The sequence below is a fragment of the Cricetulus griseus genome, chromosome 2, assembly GCF_003668045.3.
Source record: "Cricetulus griseus strain 17A/GY chromosome 2, alternate assembly CriGri-PICRH-1.0, whole genome shotgun sequence".
NCBI lineage: Eukaryota > Metazoa > Chordata > Mammalia > Rodentia > Cricetidae > Cricetulus > Cricetulus griseus.
In genome coordinates this window covers 162,694,883-162,717,446 of record NC_048595.1, presented here as the reverse complement: position 1 = coordinate 162,717,446, position 22,564 = coordinate 162,694,883, and the positions used below count along the sequence as shown (strand labels likewise).

Here is a 22,564-nt window from a genome sequence, read left to right as displayed (position 1 = left end):
AAATCAAGTGGATTGCTAAATGTGTTCCTAGAAGCCTAGGACTGACTTTGGGGTGTCTAAACAAATTATTCTGGCCATTGCTCCACAGATCTCAGGGAAATGTAATGATAAAAAGCAGGAAAGAGTTCCATATTCAGTATAGCGATACCAGGAAAAAAGGAGGGGCCAGCATCCTTAAAACAGAACCTTTAGGTTGGAGAGAGAGCTTGGTGGTTAAGAGCACACATTGCTCTTGCAGAGGACTGGGGTTCAATTCCCAGAACCCACATGGTGACCAAGAATCCAACAGGCACTCAATTGGTGCACATATATGCATGCAGGCAAAACATCATATACAGACAGTAAAACAAACAATTCTTAAAAGAAGGCAGCACTCTCTCTTTGGGGGAATACTAACATGCGTGATGTATTAGTTATGTGTCCTTTTTTTCCCCCCGAGCAAATACCCAACAGAAGTCATTTAAACAGTGGCTCACTGTTTAAGGGGACATAGGCCATAGTGGCAAGGAAGGCATGATGACTGGAGTGGCTTTGTCCCTGGTGGCTAGAGTGCGTAACAAGTGCGTGTGGACAAGACACAGAGAATGGAGCCAGGAACCGAGCCCTCAAAGGCTTACCCCGACTGACCCACTCTGCTAGCCAGCGCCCATTTCCTAAAGTTCCCACAACCTCCTTAGACACATGCAGCTGGGAACCAAGTGTCCAAACACATGAGCTTGTGGGAAAATTTTTACATTTAAACCACAAAAAAATTCACAGAGTTGAAGGGATGAGAAAGAAGCATGCAAAGCCAATCAGACTTGGGCAAAGTGGTTTGGTCGATATCTGTCACAGCTCTAGCTTTAGGGAAGTTGTGACCACTGTCATTGCACAAGGGAGAAATGTGACCACTGTCACTGCACAAGGGAGAAACTCTGCTCTCATTTTGAGTTGATTCTGTTTAGGGGTGGGGAATTGGAGGGGTAATGGTCTCTGTAGGGGTAACTGTTCCCAGTTATGGGGCAGTCTGACCACTGGTCATCTGCCTGCAAGATCCACTGTCCCTGAAATCTAATTAATTGCCCAAGTTTAGGGCAATTAATAGAAACTCTCAGGAGTCATTCCAGGGATCTGAAAAAAGATGTTTTAAAAGATGGCAGTAACTCCTCGTCATTCTTGTATGGATGCCTTCAATCCTAAAAGGGATGAGCTAGGACCAATAAAGGGCTAACCTATTTCTATGGCCATAAACAGGTACACCTTAAGTCATGAACATGACTATCTAGAGCTGAGCAGGAATTGATCCAAAGGAGACAGAAATAAAATGAAGGCAGAAATGCCAAGCTCTCATTCTGCTTTCAGCCACACACTGGGCATCTGCAGTTCCAAGTGGAGAGATGGTGTTTTATCAAAGGCAACCTCTAAGTCCCTGTTACAGGACCAAACTTACAGCCCTGCCACTCTTTAAGCAAAGTAGCATGGTCAAGGTTAGAGGCTGTATTGGAATCATAGTTCTTGGAATGCTGGTTACCCTCATAAAATAATGAACACAAAACTTTAACACCAATTTCTTGAGTGCACCTCTAATAGAATTGCATAAAGATGTGTCTGGGACTCATGCAAGCCACTTGGTCTGCTTGCCTTCCTCTGTCTTCAGATTCCTGTAGTGGGGCTATTTCTGCTTTGTATGTGTTGACTATCCAGGTGTTGAACATAGTTCTTTCCATGGTATCTGATGGTCATGTCATATCAGGGACTCCCAAATGGGAAATAACAGGGGACAGATGGAAATCACTTCAACATGGGCAGCCTCCTAGGGAGGCTTCCAGCCATTGGTTGACATTCCAACATAGACACTTCTTACCTTTCTCACCCATCCCTTCAACCTGTTCCTTCTCTAGCTCTCCTCATGTCCCTAACTCACCATCAACAATGGAACACATTTCTACCATTTCCTCCTTGCAGCTGTTTAAGCCTGGTCTCCTGTTGAGCATGAATTACAGATCGCTTGCCAGCTCCCACCTTCCAAAGAGGAAGACCTCTTTCTCTCTCAGACTAACTTGATGACAGCAGTTGGCAGCAGACATTTAAGTGTTTCATTATGGCACTTATAAAATGACAAGCACTCAAAGCATTATAGATCCTTAGGATGCTCAAAGCTGGGTTCCCAGAAACCGAAATCCTAACTTTTTTGAGGCCCTTGCTCCAGTCCCCAGACTAGACCTTGCTCAGTCATCTCCTGGACAAGGGAGGACACAGAACTAACACTCCCTTTGTCCTTTCTTTCATCAAGGCCTCTGAAAAAGCCTTGGATTGATCTGCCCCCACCAAGGGTCCTCCCTGAGACCTAAGCAATACCTTTTAATATACTGGGGGGAAGGTGAAGCGAGTTTGCTCTTCTCTGAGAAGATGGTGTGTTACTTACCACAACAACCAACAGAAACATTTTTAAAAGGGGGAGATTCATGTTATCTCACAGTTTCAGAGGCTTTCAATCATCATGGCTGAGAGTGTATGCACCGAGGAGTAGCCTTATCAGCATGATGCACTGAGGAGTAGCCCAGGCCATGGCAATAGGCTTCTGGGGTGGAACCAGGTGCTGGATATAAGTTTCAAAGGTCCACTTCTGGTGACATACTTCTGCCAGCTACCCCACTTCATAAAGACTCTACAGACTACCAAAATAGCCCCACCAGCTGAAGAACAGGTGTTCATGTGGTAATACGGATTTCCCTAAAACTTTGAATAAATGAATATGTTATGATCTAAAGATGGAAGGTGATGGTTGCATTTTATTTATTTATTTAATGTCATTTATGAGGTGCATGCTGTTGGCTGTATCATTCATCCAACAAATATTTTCTATTTTTCCTTTTTTGTTTTGTTTTTTTGAAACAGGGTTTCTCTGTAGCTTTAGAGCCTGTCCTGGAACTCACTCTGTAAACCAGGCTAGCCTTGAACTCACAGAGATCTGCCTGCCTCTGCCTCCCGAGTGCTGGGATTAAAGATGTGAGCCTCCATCACCAGGATTCAACAAATGCTTTTTGAGCACTGGGCCAGACTCCTTAATTATTTTGAAATGCAACAGGGTATCATAGAGGAGCTTTGAGCCCTGCACTGCTCCTCCAGGCAGCACCATGGAGAGCTCTCTAAATTGGATTTAGTAGTAGAAGCAATTCTGCACCTGGCTAGGGAGCGAGTTTAGGACCCAGGAAAGGGAAAGAACATAACCGGCTGGGGATAAAACTGAGGAGCTGGACAGAGAAAGACACCGAGGTGAACGGGTATGCAGTGTTCACAGCGGTGACTAAGATTCTCAGAGTCAGTTGGTGCTTGACAGAGAAAGAGGACAGCATCAGGTCGGCTCTGGAAAAGGTCACTCTAGTTGTGATGTGGACTGGAGGCTCACTGAGAACTAGAGTGAAGATGTGGCCCTGTCCCTTCAGGAGGCTCCTACTGGTGGCTAGGCCTGTGGGGATGGAGCGATAATTGATACAGCAATGGCACACAGGGACAGGGATGAGACACCTCAAGAGATCAGTGGAATAAGAAGACATGTCCACAGGGTGTGGTGTACGGCTGCGCAGGGGCAGTTTCAGTGCCAGCAATGGTTTCTGAGGGGACGCACAGTAGTCTAAGTCCCTGGTCCTCCTGGGGATGTTACTTGCTGGAGGAGCGAGAGATCTGTGTGGCAAGAAAGCAAGTTGGAGAATCTAGTCCTGGCATCAGGCTGCAGAGGATGCTGTTTCCCAAAGGAGGCACTGGATCATGTACAGCATTCCAGATGGATGGGCAGAAAATCAGTGAAACTGCTCCTGGGCCCTTATCTTAAGGCAAACACGATGGGGATGCCAGAACATGAGGAGCTTTCTCTCTCTCTCTCTCTCTCTCTCTCTCTCTCTCTCTCTCTCTCTCTCTTTCCTCTCTCTCCTCTCTTCTTTTCTTTCTTTCTTTTTCTTTCTTTTTCTCTTCCTTCCTTCCTTCCTTTCTTTTCTTCTTCCCCTCCCTCCTCCCTTTTCTCCCCCTCCCTTTCTTCTTTTCTTCCTCCCTCTCTCCATCATTCCTTCCTCCCTCCCTCCTTCCCTTCCTTTCTTCCCCTCTTTCTTTCTTTTTGTGAGGCTATCCTGGAATTTGCTATGAAGACCAGACTGGCCTCACTAGACCTCACAGAGATCTGCCTGCCTCTGCCTCTGAGTACTGGGATGAAAGGCATGTACCACTACACCCCGTTAGAATTGTTTTTAAAAAAAGCTTTAATGGCAGGGACTATGCAGCGAGCCCCACCTGGTGGGGAGGGTGGCAGTGGCCTCTATATTGCCTCAGCCTAAGGACAGTAGCTCTCTCAGGCCCAGCCAGAGAGGCTATGGATTCCCAGAGCACTGGGGCCTGCTTCTTGTTCAGGACACCAAGGTGACCCAGGTCACAGGATTGAGCTGATGGAGGACCATGATTCTGAGGTTTGGTTCCAGAGTCATATAGCACAAAGATCATTCAGGAGTCATTTAAAGTGGGATTTTGCTGAAGGGAGTGACCTCTCAGGACAAAGAAGACTTGGGAATGGAGGTGGAGTGTGCCACAGAGTAAGGGTGGGATTAAAATTGCTACCCCAAGGGGTGGCCATATCTAGGAAGTCTATTTGGAGGAGAGCCACAACATCATGGGGAGAGTCAACTTAAACCATCTGTGGGGCACAATGGGTTAGTCCTCTCATGAAATGGCTCAGCTTTGCAGGAGGGGCAGGTTAGTGTGTGTCTGAACCTGCAGCCTCCAAAATAGGGAGACCATGAAGGTACAAAGCTGCCACCTCTCTAAGGACAGAGGAAGATGAGCAAAGAGTCTATCTTCTGTGTACTGTGGGCTCCTGTGGTGGACTGTAATGGGATGCTTCTGACAGGAAACACTGTCACCTGTAGTTTGTGCAGAACTTCAAAACTGACGGTGGGTGCATGGTCACAAGTCTGCATCAGACTTCAGTTGCCACCAGGGGTAGAACTGCCTGAATCATTTCCACGAGTCTTGCTTGCTCAATCAGTGATTTCAAAGCAGTAAGCTGTGTATGATCACATAGGTAGGAGCAAACAAGAAGTTTGGGGCAGTTGAGGACAGTTTCACAGGTGTAAGCGGTAACTGGGTCTTAGATCTTTTTTAATTGGATCTGTCTGAGAAGGGCAGGGCACCGGCAGGTGTATAGGATAGGGATATAAGAGTTCCTGAGTGTCTATGTGTAGGATCGGTGCAGAGGACTGGGGCAGGACTCAAGTTGTAGACAGCACCAGGCATTGGAGGATTTAAACATAGCCATGGAACTGACAATTTTCTGTCTAGGAAATGCAACAATAAGAGAGTGAATGCTGTGTCCCAGTTCTTTTCTGGAAATGTAGTTGTCAGGACGATGAGGAGGTGGGTAGTCACCAGGGGGTGCAGTCCCAGTGAAGAGGAGAAAGGAAGTGAGGCTAAGGTGTTTGGCTTTGACTGTGTGGGTGTCCCATGAGGATGGCGAGCCATTCAGAAAGAGGAGTAAGGTGTAAAAGGAGCACACAGGAGACACTGCATCAGTGGGGTGGAGAATGAAGAGAGAGCCTGCAGGCATTTGGGAGAAGTCAAGATTTAATTCTAAGAGTGTGAGGAATCAGAGTGTGTAAGCTGGGGAGTGACTTGACCGTGCAGATTCTTTTACGTGAAACCATATACTTAGCACAAGACCTCAACAGGAGAAGTGGACGCTTTGGATCTTCTCCAACAGATCCAATAAAGAATCTAAGATCCATTTACTTACCATTTACCCTGTGGAACTGTCTCCAACTGCCTGAACTCTCCTGCTAACTCAGACAGCTGGAGCCAGTGAGAGGTTTGGCTCAAAGTAGGTGTGGGATCTCACGTTTCCTGGGGACAGGAGGGCCACCACCACACAGCACTGCACTTTGCACTGTCCCCCAGGATAAAAGGGAGTGCATTCTGAGGTAGAAGACCAGCTGGAACCTTGAGTGGGAACAGGAGCACACGGTAAGTCGCGGCCCATAGGTGGGAGACAGACTGTAAGGCTTATGCTCGTCACATTTATGCACGTTCCTCTGCTCCGACCCCACACTGTGCTCACTCCTTTATCATTTCTTGGGAGCTGAGTTCTTTCTCTGCTAGGCACTAGAGACTCTCAGGTTAGCTGCAAGGAGCTGTGATGTTGGTGATGGGGAGGGTAAATCTAGATGGGAGGGTACATTTGCTACCAAGGCCTCCTCTTGCTCCCTCAAGTCTAGACCTCAGCTCTGCCTGAGATGAGAAGTGGGTCTGAAAAGCATGCCCCAAGTGCTCTCTCCTGTCAGCTGTGTGCAGGATGCCCACAGTTAAAAGCCTTGGGTGAGGATCCAGCCAATGTCCAGGCCTGACTAAAGTCAGCTAGACAGGCATGTGAGAAGTCAGACAAAACAGGACACCTGAGAGACATGAGCCAAGTGCATGTCCCGTCTGTGAGTCATGCAGTGCCTCCCCGGGCTTTCTGATGGTCCATCTCTGCCTCTGTCTCCCTCCTGTCCCCCTTCTCCCCACCCCTTCACCAGCCACTGGCCACCACTGGCCTGTTTTATCTTTCTGACACATTACACAAATGCAGCCTTACAGCAAGAACCCTCTCTGGGGTTTCTCACTTAATGTGATCCCTTTGAGATTCATCTGTAGCATGGATGCCGACTCCTCTTTCTCCTTTTATTCTCTTGTGGTAGGATCAAAACCAGGTCTGTACAGCATTCTACCACAGAGTCACACACCAAGGCCAATCTACTTCCTTGTCATTTCCCAGACAGTTCTGAGCAGTATTCCTCTGTGCTGATGTATCTCAGTCTGCTTGCCCACTGGCCAATTGACAGACACTGAGATGCTCCTAGTCTATTATGGATGGAACTTCTCTGAATGCACACATAGAGACCTTGGGTAGATATTAGTTTTCATCAAACTGGGTTTTATTGACCTTTAAGGAAATCCATACATACATACAATGCATTTTAATCATATTCACCCTCCCACTTCCAACTTCTTCCATCCCTCTTTCTTGTAGTCTATGAGTCCAGTTCACGTTGCCCATATACTACTGGACGCGGGATCATCCGCTGGAATGTGGCTAACTTTCAGGTGGCCACACTGTAAGGATTCAGGCAGTATGTTGGCCTGCCCCTGTCACCTGGCAGAATGCACTCAGGCAGTACTCTGGTCAGCCCAGGGTTCCAGGAGTACTAAGTCTGCACGCAGGTGTAAAGGACCCCTTTAAAAGACAGACCCCCTGCCCACTTACCCTCTCTTGCCCTCTCTCTGTTCTTGCTCTCTTGCTCTTTGCTCTCTCTCCTCTCTTGCGCTGTTGCTCCTCTCACTCTCTTGCCCTTCGCCCCTCTCTATTCTCCCCTTCTTGCTCTCCCCCTTTAATAACTCCATGGTTAATGTATTTCCTGGATCGTGTTCCATCGCGATCACGCCTCTGACTTTAAGAAAAGAACAGCACACACCCCTAAGGAAAATCAGCTCTCCTTCCCCTGGAACTGTTAATAACACCACAGCTGAGGCTGGGGACTCTCGTGCAGGAAGCCACAGCTGCTGTGACTTAAGTTCAAGTGTGCCGCATCCCTGTCATGCCCAGAAAATGGACTGCAGTTTTGTCTTTAGGTAGATGTCCAGGAGTGGAGTTTCTGGGTTGTGCAGAATGTGTTTGTTGAGCCACTATATGGGAGAGCTGTGAAAAATTATTTATGTATGTGTGAGTGTGTATGTATGTGTGTGTGTGTGTGTGTGTGTGTGTGTGTGAGAGAGAGAGAGAGAGAGAGAGAGAGAGAGAGAGAGAGAGAGCACACGCTTGTGCCCTCTCAGACCCTACAAAATAAGTTTTCTTGGTTAGTTCCAATCTTCAAGGCTCAAGAAGTCAAACCAAATGACGCCAGCAGGGGGCGTGTGTCACCTACTATTAAACCACTCTTAGTCATCTATCCTTTCTGATTCTGGAATGATCCCTCCACAGAGTAAGGGAAGAAATAGGGATGCTCTTTCCTTGTTAGAGATATTTGGGGCTAGAGATGCCTTTCCTTGGTAGGGATCTAGGTACCTCAAAAGGACAAAGTGAGAAATAAGCTTCTCCAAGCACAGGGGAGAGGTGGGGGGGGGGGTGGTTCCAGTGCTGGCTGTTGCTCTGATGTCCCTTCCATCTATTTATGAATGGCCCTCTCTTCCTTACCCTCTGAAATGTTCTAAGAGTGACATCCATTCTAGAACATCCATTCTGCCTTGAGGTAAGTTCTGTCCAGGCCAAACTGCTTTCCTCCTAGGTGCTGGGCCTTGAACCTGTTTGATTACAATCTTCATCATGCATGCATTTACACATTCACCAAACCCCGTTTATACCAGGCACAGCACAGGTCCTGAGCATGCTTCAGTGAACATGAGTCAGGCTCTTCCACTCTCAAAGAGATCACAGCTGGGGTTGGGAGGGTGCCACATAATGGACCCCTCACAGACCAGAAACTGGAATGAGCAGAAACTCAACCACAAACTCACAGCCTGTGCGGGGCTTCTGTGGGCATGGAGAACTGATGGTACAGAGATACAGAAAGTCACCTCTGGGATTCAGGCACCTAGAAGTCATTCATGCTCATGAAATACAGGCAACACTAAATAGACTCAGGGGACATTCTATTTTCTTTCTTTTTTTTTAAAAAAAATCCATCTTACTTTTTGAAACAGCCTGCCACTGAACTTTGAGCTAACTGGTTTGTCTAGAGTGGCTTGCCAGTAAGGCCTTGGAATTGGCTGTGCCTTCCCTGTACTGGGGTTACAGTTGTAGGCCTCCATGCCTGGCATTTTATGTGGATTCAGGGAGACAGAACTCAGGCCCCCCAAACTTGCACAACACTTTGCTGACTTACCCATCTTCTGACTCCTGATGTCCCTTTTATAAAGACTGACCACATCCATATGCACCCCACTTCCATAGCCTCATCTCCCTGCATGGGCCCCACCTCCAAGCATCTCCAAGATACAGAGATTTCTTTCATGTCAATATTCAACATACAAATAAATATAGCAGAGAAACAGACATCTAGTCTGTTGCAGGAGTTACAGACACTGATTAACCTTTAACATTCTCTAGAAACTCCTGATTGATGAAGTTTTTCTCCAACTGCCAAATACTCAATAGTGGGTCATTATTTCCCTTTTGTGGATGGGAAAATGGGCTATGTTCCAGGCTCCACAGCCAGGGGGCAGCACAGATGGCGTTAGCTCTGTCTTCACATTCACCTGCAAGGGCAAAGGAGCAAGAGTTTCAAGCGAATTGAAATTTTTCTAGCATCTTAAAATCTTTATAGAAACCTTACAAGCCAGGTTATAAGGAATCTCCTTTAAAATCATACTAACAATGAGCAAGGATGGGGAGTCTAATGGCCACAGGAGGCTCTCCTGCTGACTAAGGGTTGAAAAGGACCTCTGACCCTTGTTCTGTGCATCTTGGCTTATCTGTGCCCTTCTGGGGCGACTGGAAGACTTACTCAAAGTCCTAGGCTCCAGGCTGACAATGGCAGTAACTCATAATCAGTAAACTGCTTTGTGGGCCAGCCATGTGTTTTGAGGGGCCTCAGGACTTGCCTGGAGGAGGGTCACTTCCAGAAGAGATCATTCTTCTGGGAGATGGAAACAGAGACGAATCTAATAAGAACCTGCCCTCTGGGTAAGATGATCAGGGCTCATGCATAATGGAGAGAAACCGATCCTCTGTGCCCAGGAGCTTGGTGGATTCCCCCAGCTCTGCCCTCCCCAGGACCAACCCTGGTTAAGGGTGTTGTCCAGTGCTCTCATGGGCCACGAAGCTCAGGTGTCTCCTTAGAAGTGGGCCCCTACCTGCCCTTGAAGTGGCCTGGAGGGGTCCCCATTGTGAGGCCAGGTGGGAAGTGGATGCCAGGGCATTATGTCATTTGAGTCTCTGCAAAGGGGTGGGTGTGGGAGGAAAGAGGACGACCTTCTCATTTTCATCAATAAGTGATAGGTCTCAAGAAGCCCCAAGGCTGGTGCAGAGTGAGAGAGACAGTGGCAGGCAATGAGCTGGGGACAGAAAGAAGGAAAAGTAAAGAAATAGAAAAAAAAAGCACTGTGTTGGGCTGAGGGACCAGAGAGGAGAAAAATGGGTCTGAGCTTTGGGATGGGAGACGCAGGAGAACTAGAGAACAAGGCCAGTGTGACACATCGGGACCTGAAGCCCTAGGAGGGGCTGAGGGCTCCGCAGGTCTCTGAGTGAGAGGCACAGGTCTAGGGAAGGGTTAGAGTTGGACCGGTGAGCCTACCAGGTCCCAGAAGAGGCCGGCGGCACAATGATGCCCCAGAAGAAAAAGCGGAGGAAGAAAGACATTGACTTTCTGGCCCTGTACGAGGAGGAGCTACTGAACTACAACTCAGAGGATGACGAAGATGAACTGGAGCACGAGTACTACAAGGCCAAGGGTGCGGCTGCCTGCTGGGGTTGTGGGATTTGTCCCTCCCTTTGCAGAGGGCTTTGCAGTGCTGGCCCACTGCTTACCAAGTTATCTCCATGTCCTGTGAGTCTGGGGGTAGGGGAGCACAGGGCCCCCCTGGCGCAGGAGATGAGGTGAGCTGGTTGGCAGGGCTCCCGTGGAACAGAGTAGGATTGCGGTGGGGCTGGGACTGCCTCGAATTCTCAGCTAGCGCACTCATCTTTTTTAATTAAAAAAGAACTAGACTGAGGGTCTGTGTGCACACGACACAGGACACAGAAGTACCAAGAAGAGAACTTGCCTGTGATTGTGAGTGTGGAACCACTAATTTAGACCAGGATGGGAGATTTTACAGCCCCCACAGAGCTCTTCGTACCTCTGTCGCTCCTCCACAAACTGCTTCTTCCTGTTCTTTAACTTCATAAAATTGGAGTTACACAGTAGGTACTTTTTTGGAGCCAGGGTCTCACTTTGTAGCTCAGTTAATCTTACTATTTAATTACTATGGAGCCTAGGCTAGTCTTCAATTCTCAGCAGTCCGCATGCTGCAGTTGCCTGGTGCTGGGATTACCTGGGTGAGCTACATACTTTGCTGTGTGTATATTTTTGTGTCTATCTTCTTTCTCACTTAACATCCCACCTGAGAGAGTTGTGTGTGACAAGGCATGATGTGAGGGGCATGCTGGGATGGGATCCCTACTTGGTTCTTTTTATTCACAAACACGATTGCATTTTATAAAAACATCACCGGTGATTCGACCATTCTCCTGTTGATGAACATTAAATGTCTTGTTCAATTAGTTTTATACCCATGTGACAAGCCAATGTAAAAAAGTATTTACATTAGCCAGACTAAGGGCTCCTTGCATTGCTCCCAGTTCCAAGTAGCCATTCTTTTGCCTCCTGTTACAGTAGATCATATTTGCTATTGATGGCTTCACATAAATAGCATTGTAAAGAGTAATTGTTTTGTGTCTGTGTGATGTGCTACAGTGTGTGCCAGTAGCTTGTTGCTTTCATTGCTGAGTGGTAACCCAGGGTGTGGATATACCATGGTTTGTTTACCCATTCACCTGCAGAGGGATGTTTAGGCAGTTTCTCATCGGGTCTACTAAGAATAGGCTATTATGAGCATTGTGTTCATGGCTTTGTAGGCGTCTGCTTTTGACTCTCTGGGGTCAAAACCTAAAACTGGAAGTTATAGATCTTATGATAAGTGACTGTCTATCTTTTAAAGAAATTGTGTATTAAAAGTATGCAGTCCCTGTATTATTCATACTTTCTGGGCATGAATCCTTTGTTGGATGTATTCCAAATGCTGCATTGTCATGCGTGACTCACTCTGTCATTTTCTTGACTGCCTTAACTGTAATTAAGTTCAGATGAGCAACTTCTATATGGCGAGTGTCTGACTTCAGGAGTAGCTGTGTACTCCTGAGCGAGTTAGTGAGTCAGCCCTCCTATCCCTGTCCTGGGGCCCAGATCTTCCTCCTCTTCTCTAAATTAAGCTAATGATGTGGCCCTGGCATTTCCATCGGGATGGTCATTCTCCCATGTCTGCTTGAGTCAGAGATGCCCCGTGTGCACACAAGTGATGCAGGCAGTACCCAAGGCTGATGCCCTGTGTGCACACAAGTGATGCAAACGGTAACCCAAGGCTGATGCCCTAAGAGCACACATGTGATGCCGACAATACCTGAAGCTGATGCTCTATGAGCACACATGTGATGTAATCAGTACCCAAGGCTGATGATCTAAGAGCACACATGTGATTCAGGCAGTACCTGAGGTGATGCCCTATGTGCACACATGTGAAGCAGGCAATACCCGAGGCTGATGTCCTATGAGCACTAATGTGATGAGGCAGTACCCGAGGCTGATGCTGAGCAGGTTCCAGTGGTGTGCATGCTGTGATGACTCAAGACTTGTCACGAATCTCATGAGAGAGTTCACATGCATGGGCCACTTTCCCCACTTACTGCCTCTGAGTTTTGTCAGAATCAGGGATATCCGGTGTTCCTCTCAGCCCCAGACACTGCAGATCCCATTCTTCCCAGGCAGAGAAGACCCACATTAGTATCAGAGATGCTGCTGAAGGGCTTCAGAATTAACCACACATCATGTTCATGACAATTGGGCTAATACCCGGTATGCCAAAGGAACAGGTGTTAGCTCTTGGATGAGATAGGCTTTTTCTGCATGAACAATAGCTTCAAAAGAGAAAGGCTATTTACTATTTTCTATGTGCCAGGGCCTCTACATCTTCAATTCCCAGAATAGTTCTGCAAAGCAGATATTGCTATCCAGTGTTATAGGTAGGTAGGTACTGGTAAAGAGCCATTCTGGTTCTAGCCCTTAGATCTCTGTGGTGCCGATGTCCAACACTTTGCCCCAGCACACAGAGGCTTATGGGTTTGCAATAGAATGAATAACAATCGGAACACACCTTCTACAGGCCCAGAATACTACAGGTGCTCAGAGGGATTCTTCCTCTCCACTCTTCACCCCTTAACTTTGCTACTTTGTACATGGGATAAAATCTTCTGGTGGAAGAGCTGTGGATGGATAGTTTTGAGTAATGAATGTTTAACCCTCAAATGGCAACCCAATCCACAAGACCTCTTCAAGAGAGTTCATATACACTCTGCAATGGGGGACCTGTTCTGAGAAGGCCAGAAGTAGGAAGGGGAAGAAGAGGTTCACAGAAATAACCAAGTCTGATAACATTCATGAAGCCCTTAGCTCAGGGCTGGGCAGTAAGCCATCAGTCATCGTTGGTTATGACACAGTATAAAGCACTGACGTTTGTACATTTCCATAATGTGGTGAACAGCTGGCACACACCCTGAAGATTTCAAACACCCATCCCACATTTGACCAGCTCTCCACATTGCAAATTCCTCCTTCCTAACACAGTCATTTCCTTTTGGTCAGCCTCCCTCAATGCACACACGTGTGGTCGGTTCCCTGAATCAGCTGTTCCAGCCCACGACTGATTCAGAAGTGAGTCTCTTCATAGAACAGGATGGGGACACACATTCATTTGCAGCTAGGAATAGCAGCTGGATAGGCTGGTGTGTGGCTGTTCCCACTTCTTAGCAGAGGTGATATGGCTCTGGGGGTGGTTGGCTGCAACAACCCTGCCCAGGCTGGGTCTGTGCTAGCTTTCTGGGAGTTGATTCAAAAAATGGATTCAAGACACATTTCTATAGTTTTGCTAACACTCATGGCCATTCAATGTTCCCACTTGTCCTGCTTGGTCCCCCAGGTTGAAGCAGATCCTGCCTGTCTTAGTTAGAGTTTCTGTTGCTGTGAAGAGACACCATGACCACTGTAACTCTCATAAAGGAACACCTTTAATCGGGGCTGGCTTACAGTTCAGAGGTTTAGTCCACTATTATCCTGGCAGGAAGCATGGCATGATGGGTGCTAGAGAAGGACTGAGAGTTCTACATCTTGACCCTGGCTTGAGCTTCTGAAACCTCAAAACCTACCCCCAGTGACACACTTCCTCCAACAAGGCCACAGCTACTGCAACAAGACTACATGTCCTGATCCTTTCAAATAGTGCCACTCCCTATGAGTTTATGGGGGGCATCTTCTTTCAAGCCACCACACTACCATTTCTAAGAATCTAGATAGATTCTCCCTCAGCAAGTGCTCAGGTGCTGACATCCTGACCAGGAATGGCATTGGCAATGAGCCATGCAAGCTTCAAGAGGACCGTGGAGGGAACTCAGTGTTCCTGCCAAAGACATAGCCATTGGGGGAAACTGCACACTCAGCCCTTAGGTGTCTTACCCAAGCAGAATGAAGCTGGCCTTGACTCTCCAAGCAGTGTCTGGCGTTGACAGTGAGTTTTTGGTCTTGCAGCAGAGTTTGTGTGGATTTGACCTTTGTTCAGGATTGTGATAATGGGATTCTGTGTTTCTTTCTGAGCCTGCCTTCTGTTTTTTCCCCTCCTCCAGTGTACGAGGTAGTCACAGCCACAGGGGATGTTCGTGGTGCAGGGACAGATGCCAATGTGTTCATCACAATTTTTGGAGAGAATGGGCTCTCTCCCAAGCTCCATCTCACCAGCAAGTGAGTATCACTTTGACTTGTTGGGCTCCTGGGACATTAGTTTGGTTAGCCAAGTTCTAGAACCCAGTGGTGGCCTTCGCCTTTGAGAGATGGACAGTTGGGCTATGGACATGTTGAATGACAAGAATTCTCTGTTAACAATCCAAGTACCATCTTGAGGATTTGTGCAGTTCTTTCCTTCCAATTCTCCTTTGTCTCATTCTAGATTTTATAAACAGTAATGTCTAGTTTAGATCTCCCAAGAACTCACGTGTATCCCTTGATACTGGAGAATAAACAATCAGGACCAAGAACCCTGGGTCTAGGACCAGCTTTACTGTCCTGCTCCATGTAACTTTGCCAAAATCCCATGGTCTCCAAGGCCTTGATTTCTTTACCTACCATCCTAAGGCAGTTGAGATAATGATGTTACAAAGATCATTTGTGATGATCTTGAGACACTTTGTACCGAGGTTTCATAATGGCCAGCATCACACTAAATCTGCCTGGAATCCATGTATTCTCAGTCACATGTCATGTGTATGTGTGTGTGCTCTGCATACACCTGAGCCCTTAACCGTTCTATAACCCTGAGGGCAGAGACTGCTGTCTACTCTTTGGTCCCCCCCTTTCTACACACACACACACACACACACACACACACACACACACACACACACACACACACAAGCAAATGCAGCAGACCCAAGAGCATACTTCAGAATGACAGGATTGCAGAGTTGGATGGGGGTCTAAGGAGAGATCTTGTTCATTGGCTTTCACTCAGCCTGTGCTGGTGCTGCCTGGGCAGATTTGAATACCTGGGTCTGGGTCCACTACACCCTCATCTTTCAGAGCAGCCCTGCTTCTGATTATCTGACATACTGGGTTTCTGAGCAGGATTCCAATTGAGGAAAAGTTCTACAGCCATTTAAATCTACTGATCTGTTCTACTCCATTCATAGGAAAAGTGAGTCTGAGGGAGAAGCCTATAGTCCTTAAGGGTTGCTTTTTTTGTGGGCAATCTGGTCCTTCATTCACATTTATGGTATAGACATTTTAATTGACTACGTGACTCTGTGACCCTGAAGTATGCAATAGGCTCCCTTCAAGACCTACTGGTGCCACAGGTTGTGGTCTCTAAGGTTTATGTCCTGGTACCTTTTGGGGACAAAAGGGGCATGCATAGAGAGGTGGAGTGGCCTTGCTAGGAAACTTGGGACACTGTGCTTTGCAGAGTGACTAGTCTTGCTGTATGTAAGTACTAAAGGAGAGTCATGGCACCCATGTAGCAATGTTGAGACTGGCATAACACCCTGTTTTGTCCATTTCTACAGAACAGGGTACCTGCCTCCTTATACTACTCACACTGCACGTGACTCTCGTGGAAGTTTTTCCCTCCTGTGATGTGGGCACGGTAAAGGGAATACATGAAATATCCATCCCTTTTGCCATGCATCCTCCCAGAGGAAGGAGATGCTACTAGTCCTGGGAAGGTGGCCAGCTGATTTTTGCAGTATCCAGCCTGCCTTTTAAAGGAAAACCACCCCTTTAGTTTTTTGTAGTGGGCTCTCACAGCCTTTTCTCCTTTTATGTGCGCAGAATTCCTTGCTTCCTCCCCCACTGCTTGTTAGTTTACCAAACTTTCTTTCAGGGAGGTCCAGATCACCGATGTAACACACCAAGAAGGGTTGTCACTGAGTCCCCACCACGTGGGAGCCTGGCTTTTAGCTTTCCCTCTCAACAGGATGTGAAAGGCTCCCTGGTGGTGCAGGCAGGAAAGGTATGGAAGGGTTGACAGAGCTAGGAGGGTGTGGGAGACAGCTTCTCCGGACCAGCCTAGACATAGGAGTCTCCAATCCCCAGAGACCATGGATGTCTGCCGGGGAGGATCCTGGAAAGAATCTCTGGATCTGTGTTGCACTTGAGGGTGGGAAGCAAAAACATGAGTGGACTGGAGCTCAATCCGCTAGTCAGGACAGCTTGACAGCCGCATGAGATGTGGACACGGGTGGGGCTGTCAGCTGGGCGCTGCTGAGACAAGAGAGGAGTGTGCAGGGGAGTGAGGGATCTGCAGTACAGGGTGGAAACGGGTTTCCTGGGCCTCTGTAATTGTTCTGGATCCCAGAAAATAGGCGGAACTTAGTAGATTCCCGAAGTATCGTGGCCAGAGTGACACCTCACAGGGAAGGACATCACCTAGGCCTTCAGTGCTGAAATGAACTTGGATAAGGGAGGAATACAAAAAATACGTTAGACCCAGAGAAACAGTTTGCAAGGGTGAAACAGTGGAGGCCCTGTGGGTGGATCCAGCTGGGACTGGCAGTGGGAGCCATGTTGCTGCATTGAAGCATAAAGTAAAGGCTTGGCGGCCAGACTGGAAGGCCTTGTCTGAAAGCCAATCAGTGGATGCTGAGTTGACAGTGGCAGCGGATGTCATCTCACTAGAGAGCACGATGGAGGGGAAGCAAGAGTCAGAATCTGACCACAGTGAAAAATCCAGGAAAAGGACTACACAGAAAATAGTGTAAAATTCTGCCTGCGACATACCTGCAGCTCAAGCTAGAAATGAGTTCGGAGGGGAATGTGGTTTTCTGAGGGTTTGGGATGCATCACACATGGGTGGTAGCTGAGGTCACTTCTGAGTCCCTATGTAATGCAGGATGTGCCAGCTGCTCCTTCGTCTCCCCACTCTTCACTGTCTGCCAGTTCCTCTTCTCCACACTCAAGCCAGCTCTAAGCCTAACCCACTGGGGGACCTGCACCATGGATCCTTGTATACACTCACACATGCATGCAGGCATACACACACACACACACACACACACACACACACACACACACACACACACACACTTTTGTATGTAAGACTTGTCTGATAAGTCTGGGCCTGAGAAAGGGTTCATACTACCCAATGCAAACAGATCAGTTATAGCTTTGTATCTGTATTGAAATTTAACCTTGATCTTCTTGGCACCTCTCCCAAACCCTTCCCATAGCCTCTGGTCACATCTCTCATCTCTTGTCTCCTGTCCTTCCTTTTTCTGTCTCACCCTGATTTGAGCTCATTCCTGTACCCTTTCCTGTGGCCTAGAACACAGAATTCCACATGGCTTAGCAGGATTCACCCTTCACCCAATATAACACAACTCCTATTTCAAGAAGATCTTTGCTAACTGACTCCTACGTAGCAAAGACAAAGACACTCACTTAGTTCCCACATGTGAACCCTCTCAATCTCCACCCCAGTGAGGTCCTTACAACATGGTCCCAGGAGGCTATGAGTTTAAGATATGGCAAAAGGATGGGATTTCATGTATTTTATGGATGTTGTTTTCTCCCGAGAATTCACACCCCCGTGTGTGAGAGAGTGCCTGGCATTTTAGTTTGGAGGTTCTACCTAGTTGGTGGCTAAAATGCCAGGTACAGCCTCCTGAGGCTCTTTCTGGGGGAAGTCCCTGCTGAGTGATGATGTGGGCAGTGTCCTTTATTTTAGGGTGGTGCAGGAGCAATGGTGGTGCCCCTCCCATTGGGAAACGTGAGGAGCCTGCCTTTATGTTTCCTTTGGGATTTCCAACACAGCCTCAATCAGTTTTCTACGGCATTTGCACTCTGACTTTCTCCAAATGGGCCTTTCAGATCCCATCCCAGAGTGGGCGGGGCTGGAGGCTTGTTTGGGACAGTCCCAGTCTTTTCCTGGAGTTTGTCTGCAGTCCTTTCTTCTCTGAAGATGGCGTTTTCCTGTATGCCAAAAAACAGGTTGGTCTTTATGGGTGAAGTTAGCATCACATCTGGCTGGGAACCATCCCAGCACCAACTACGTGGCCTTTAGATAACCCAGAGTGTTCCGCTCCTGCTGGTCAGGTGGATCTTTCCCCTGTTTCTCTGCTCCCCACCACAGTGACTGAAAAGTAGCACGGGCTGATTTTTCAATAAGCACAATGGAGGGTGACATGTCCTTAGGGCTTCGTTTTCCTGAGGCAGCTGAGAAATTCCCTTCCAAAATCCTCCTCAGAGGCACCTTGGAAACCCAGCTGCCTTCCTTCACACTCATTGTTGGCTGAAGTGGGCTGGGGACACTTCCCCCCTTGTCCTCTTCTTCCTGTAGTCTGTTCCCCAGGTTCCTTGAAAATTTAGATGACACCCACCGCCCTTAGACCTTCAGATTCTGTGTCCCTGGCAGCCCATGGCTGGGTTGGGTATCAGGAGGGGGTGAAGGGTCCTGGAGCATGGGGAATTACAAGGCAGTATGAAATTCTTTGGAAAATGTGAAAATTCATATAGACAAGAACAAATTAGACTTTACAATCTTATCCTCTAGACACGACATTGTTTATTTGTATAAATTCTCCCACTCATTGTTTTTAAATGAAGATGGCATCCTGTTTATATTGATTGTTCTGTTCACAGATTCCATCTTAACATGTTTTTTAAGCTTGTATTATAAACATTATGTTCTTTTTATAATGGGATTCTTAATAGCTACAAAGCATTCAATCATATAGCTTCCCAGGGTCTACTCCTTGGGGCGTTTACTTAATGCAGAAATTCTTGTCGATTTATTTTAAAAATCTATTACTTTGTGTCATGTGTTGAAAGAGAAAATACTGTTTATTCACTTTTTTGTTTCTCATTCACAAAATCTTAATGTGAAGAATTGATGTCCATGTATTTTTCCAAGTTATTTCACAGCTGCTGTGACAGAATCAGGGGTTTGAGTGTCCTGTTATTCTCCACAAATACAACCCCCATTCATCATCAGACCTTCACAGTACTCTAGATACAACCCCCCACATCAGCAGACCTTCACAGTACTGCATGGATACAGCCCCCCTCATCATCAAACCTTCACAGTCCTCCAGATACAACCCCCACACCAACAGACCTTTAGTCTTCCATAGATACAACCCCCCACATCAGCAGACCTTCACAGTCCTGCATAGATACAGCACCCCCCCCCATCAGCAGACCTTCACAGCCCTCCATAGATACAATCCAACATCAGCAGACCTTCACAGTTCTGGTTTGGTTTGATTCCATTTTCAACACTGGATCCAGGAACTTTATTTTCCCAGGAAGAAGAAAAACTCGTTCTTCAAAGAAAACATTTTGTCTGCATCACTTAAAATAGCATTGCTTGGTCCCTCCCTTCCTCCCTGGACAATACCCACCTGAGCTCAGACATGTGCCACCAGGCTGGGACTCTCCATTTTCTTACAGCTAACCTAGACACATCCATCACTCCTCTCCTCACTTCTCCATCCTCAGGTTTCTCAATGGGTTCTCTTTTCCTTGACAAGGCTGTCTTCACGGGCTCTTTCAGATGAGGCTTGGACCTCACCAGATTGTGCCCCTGCCTCTTTGGAAAAGATTGTTTGCCATTTGCAGAACTCCAGCCTCTGTGCCTTGAAGAACCTGGAAGGCCCCCTGTGCATGACCTTCAGCCTGTGGCCTGGAGAGAAAGCCTCTTTATTTGGAAGAACACAGACGGCCAGTAATAATTATAAGCTTGGGCTGTTTAACTTGCCATGGCTGTAACAAAGACCTAAAATAAACCAACAAAAAAGGAAAAGGGTTATTTTGCTCTGAAGGTTTGGAGGTTTAGGTTCATGATCAGTTGGCTGCATTGTTTTTTGGGGACATGACAAATCAGCACCAGTTGTGGAGAGAGCTGCTCAACTCATAGCAACCAGGAAGTGAGCAGAGAAAGAGGAGTCCCCTTGGGGTCCCAACATCCCCTTCAAGGGCATATTGTCAGTGACCCGACTTCCCTCCATTGGGCTTTACCTTCTTTATTGCACAGTGCTGGGAATCAAACCCAGGGCCTCATGCATGCCTGGAAAGTGTGCTCTATCACTGAGCTAAACGCCCAGCTCCAGGCCCTTAAAGGTTTCCAAGTAGCAACTGGGTATGTGTAGGGTGTGTGAGGCATACAAGGGCTTTGAGAACACATTTAAGGTATAAAGCATAGCATAGGCAAATGACTTCTGTGTCTTTCTTTTCTCCTTGCCATATGCTGGTCCTATGAGCCCCAGATGAGAGCATAGTCTCTCAAATCAGAGGGCCCAGCTGAGAGGCAGGAAGAACTTCTTGGAGGTCTGGGCTCTCCCGGCTGAGTTCTTGATCCACATGGGGCATGAAAGAGATGCCAACATGAGACCTAGGTGTCCATGACAGAAGATCCCAGGGCAAGGTGGCTTGAGCCTCCTTGTGTGTAAGCTACTTGAATTTGCGACAGGCAGAGCTGGGACTGGCCTAGGTGCTGCACTGCCTCACACCTCTGGTGGACTTCCTCTGACTGCAGTTTGCCAGTCATGATTCCCTTACTGTTCCTGCCTCCACAGTTGCTGGACTGGGGTGGGGGGATAGGTTTCCCCTTTCTCTTTGCAATGGCTGGACCACAAGTTGCTACCCAAGGTCTGCATCTACTGGGGACTGCCATTGCAATTCTTCTCACAGAATGGGGCAGGTGAGGGTGAGCTGCAAGAGGACCAGCAGACAAGAGGCCCCAAGCATCCATTACATCCTCCTTCTCCTCTACCCTGAGGAGGCCCTGGTTCTTCTACCAGCTAGTGGTTTGCATGTCCACACAATAGCACTGGTGTCACCCACTATGTGTTAGTGACTCAGAAATAATCAAAGGAATGCCTGGATGTGAGCCTAAGCGTGGTGCCTGCCTGCCCTTCCCCTCCTCTCAGACCATGTCAGAGAGAGAGTGGGAGCTCAGGATGGTAGCTAGTTGCATGCAGCCATTACCATGAGTGGGATAAGGAGGGAGAAGATGATACCAGTCTTTGGCTCTGTGCCTGGGCCCATGAGACACATCATGAGTGGGAATAACTGCATGTGTTCACTGCAGGAGTGAATCTGCTTTCGAGAAAGCCAACGTTGATGTCTTCAGGGTGCGAACCAATAATGTGGGCCTCATCTACAAAATCAGGTGAGTGTTTGCCCATGATCACAGTGGTGGTGATGATCAAGATTGGCATTTTCTGGATATTTAATGCTCAACTGGCTGATGTTTGAAGAATTACCAAAAGCCCAAATCGTGTCCCATTTATCCTTTGCCTCCCCGACCCATCCTGAATCACAGAGCTCCAAACTGCCCTATTAGAGACTTGCTTTCACTGGCTAGGACAATTGTATACAATTCCCCACACACTTAAGACATAAGCTCTTCCACACACTGAAGTATGGTAACTGGGAACAAATCTCTAGGTCCAAGTCCAGGGTCTTGCTCTGCCGTTTTTTTTTTTTTTTTTTTTTTTTTTTTTTTTTTTTTTTTTTTTTTTTTGCTGTAGGATTTCAGACAGTTTATCCTTCCAGGCCTTTGCTTCCTCCTCTCTAATAATGGCTCTTCATCTACTCAATGCTGGGACTCACTGGTTCGGTGCCCAGAGCAATCACTAAGCCTCAGTAAAGGCTGTGCTGCAAGAAGCCTTTGGATGGAGAATTCCCCTGATGCTGTTCTCACTGGGGGAGTTTCTGTGAACTGTATGGAAAGGGGTAACTTCCAGCCTGGCTGTGGAGGAAGGAGGGGCATTTTGCTCATTCCCTTCTTCTTTTCTAGTCTCGGCTAACCAGCCTTGTTCAGGTTATACTTGATTTAGAATCGAGTGTGGTCTGATTGCCCCTAACTGGGGCCTGGACAGGACTCAAACGCATCATCGGTTTGGTCCTGACTTTTCTTTCTCCCACTAGAAAATTTGGGATCACAGAGTCCTTTTGCTGGGACACAAAGGCCACAGGCACTGGTTGTGTGCACAGAAGGGGATGTAAGCAGGGAGGGGGCTCTTGCAGGGAGGTGAGGAGGGGAAGCTGGTATGTGGAAAACCGTCTTTGACCAAAGCCTTGCATGGTGCCACACTCTGTGCCAGGCAGAGGCATGTGACCCCGTAGAAGACAGGCCCAATGTATCTGCTGGTCATCTGTGTCTGGGTCATGGGCTCTCGGGATAAAGCTTCAAACTGATGGGCTGGGATGAGATATTCCGTGTACCATGAGGTCACCCAGTGGCCACTCTCTAGGGAAGAAATTAGATGGAGGTG

The 22,564-nt window shown here is 47.5% G+C and overlaps 1 protein-coding gene across 3 annotated transcripts in view; it reads left to right on the top strand.

Moving 5' to 3' along the window:
• Positions 1 to 10,313: 10,313 nt before the first annotated feature.
• Positions 10,314 to 22,564, top strand: part of Loxhd1 (lipoxygenase homology domains 1) — a 144,719-nt gene continuing 132,468 nt past the window's right edge. For all 3 annotated transcript variants that reach the window (XM_027397946.2, XM_027397945.2, XM_035439026.1), the window contains exons 1-3: positions 10,314 to 10,443; positions 14,423 to 14,537; positions 21,376 to 21,456. In XM_027397946.2, the coding sequence (XP_027253747.1) occupies positions 10,314 to 10,443; positions 14,423 to 14,537; positions 21,376 to 21,456 (326 nt within the window). The remainder of the gene's footprint in view (positions 10,444 to 14,422; positions 14,538 to 21,375; positions 21,457 to 22,564) is intronic.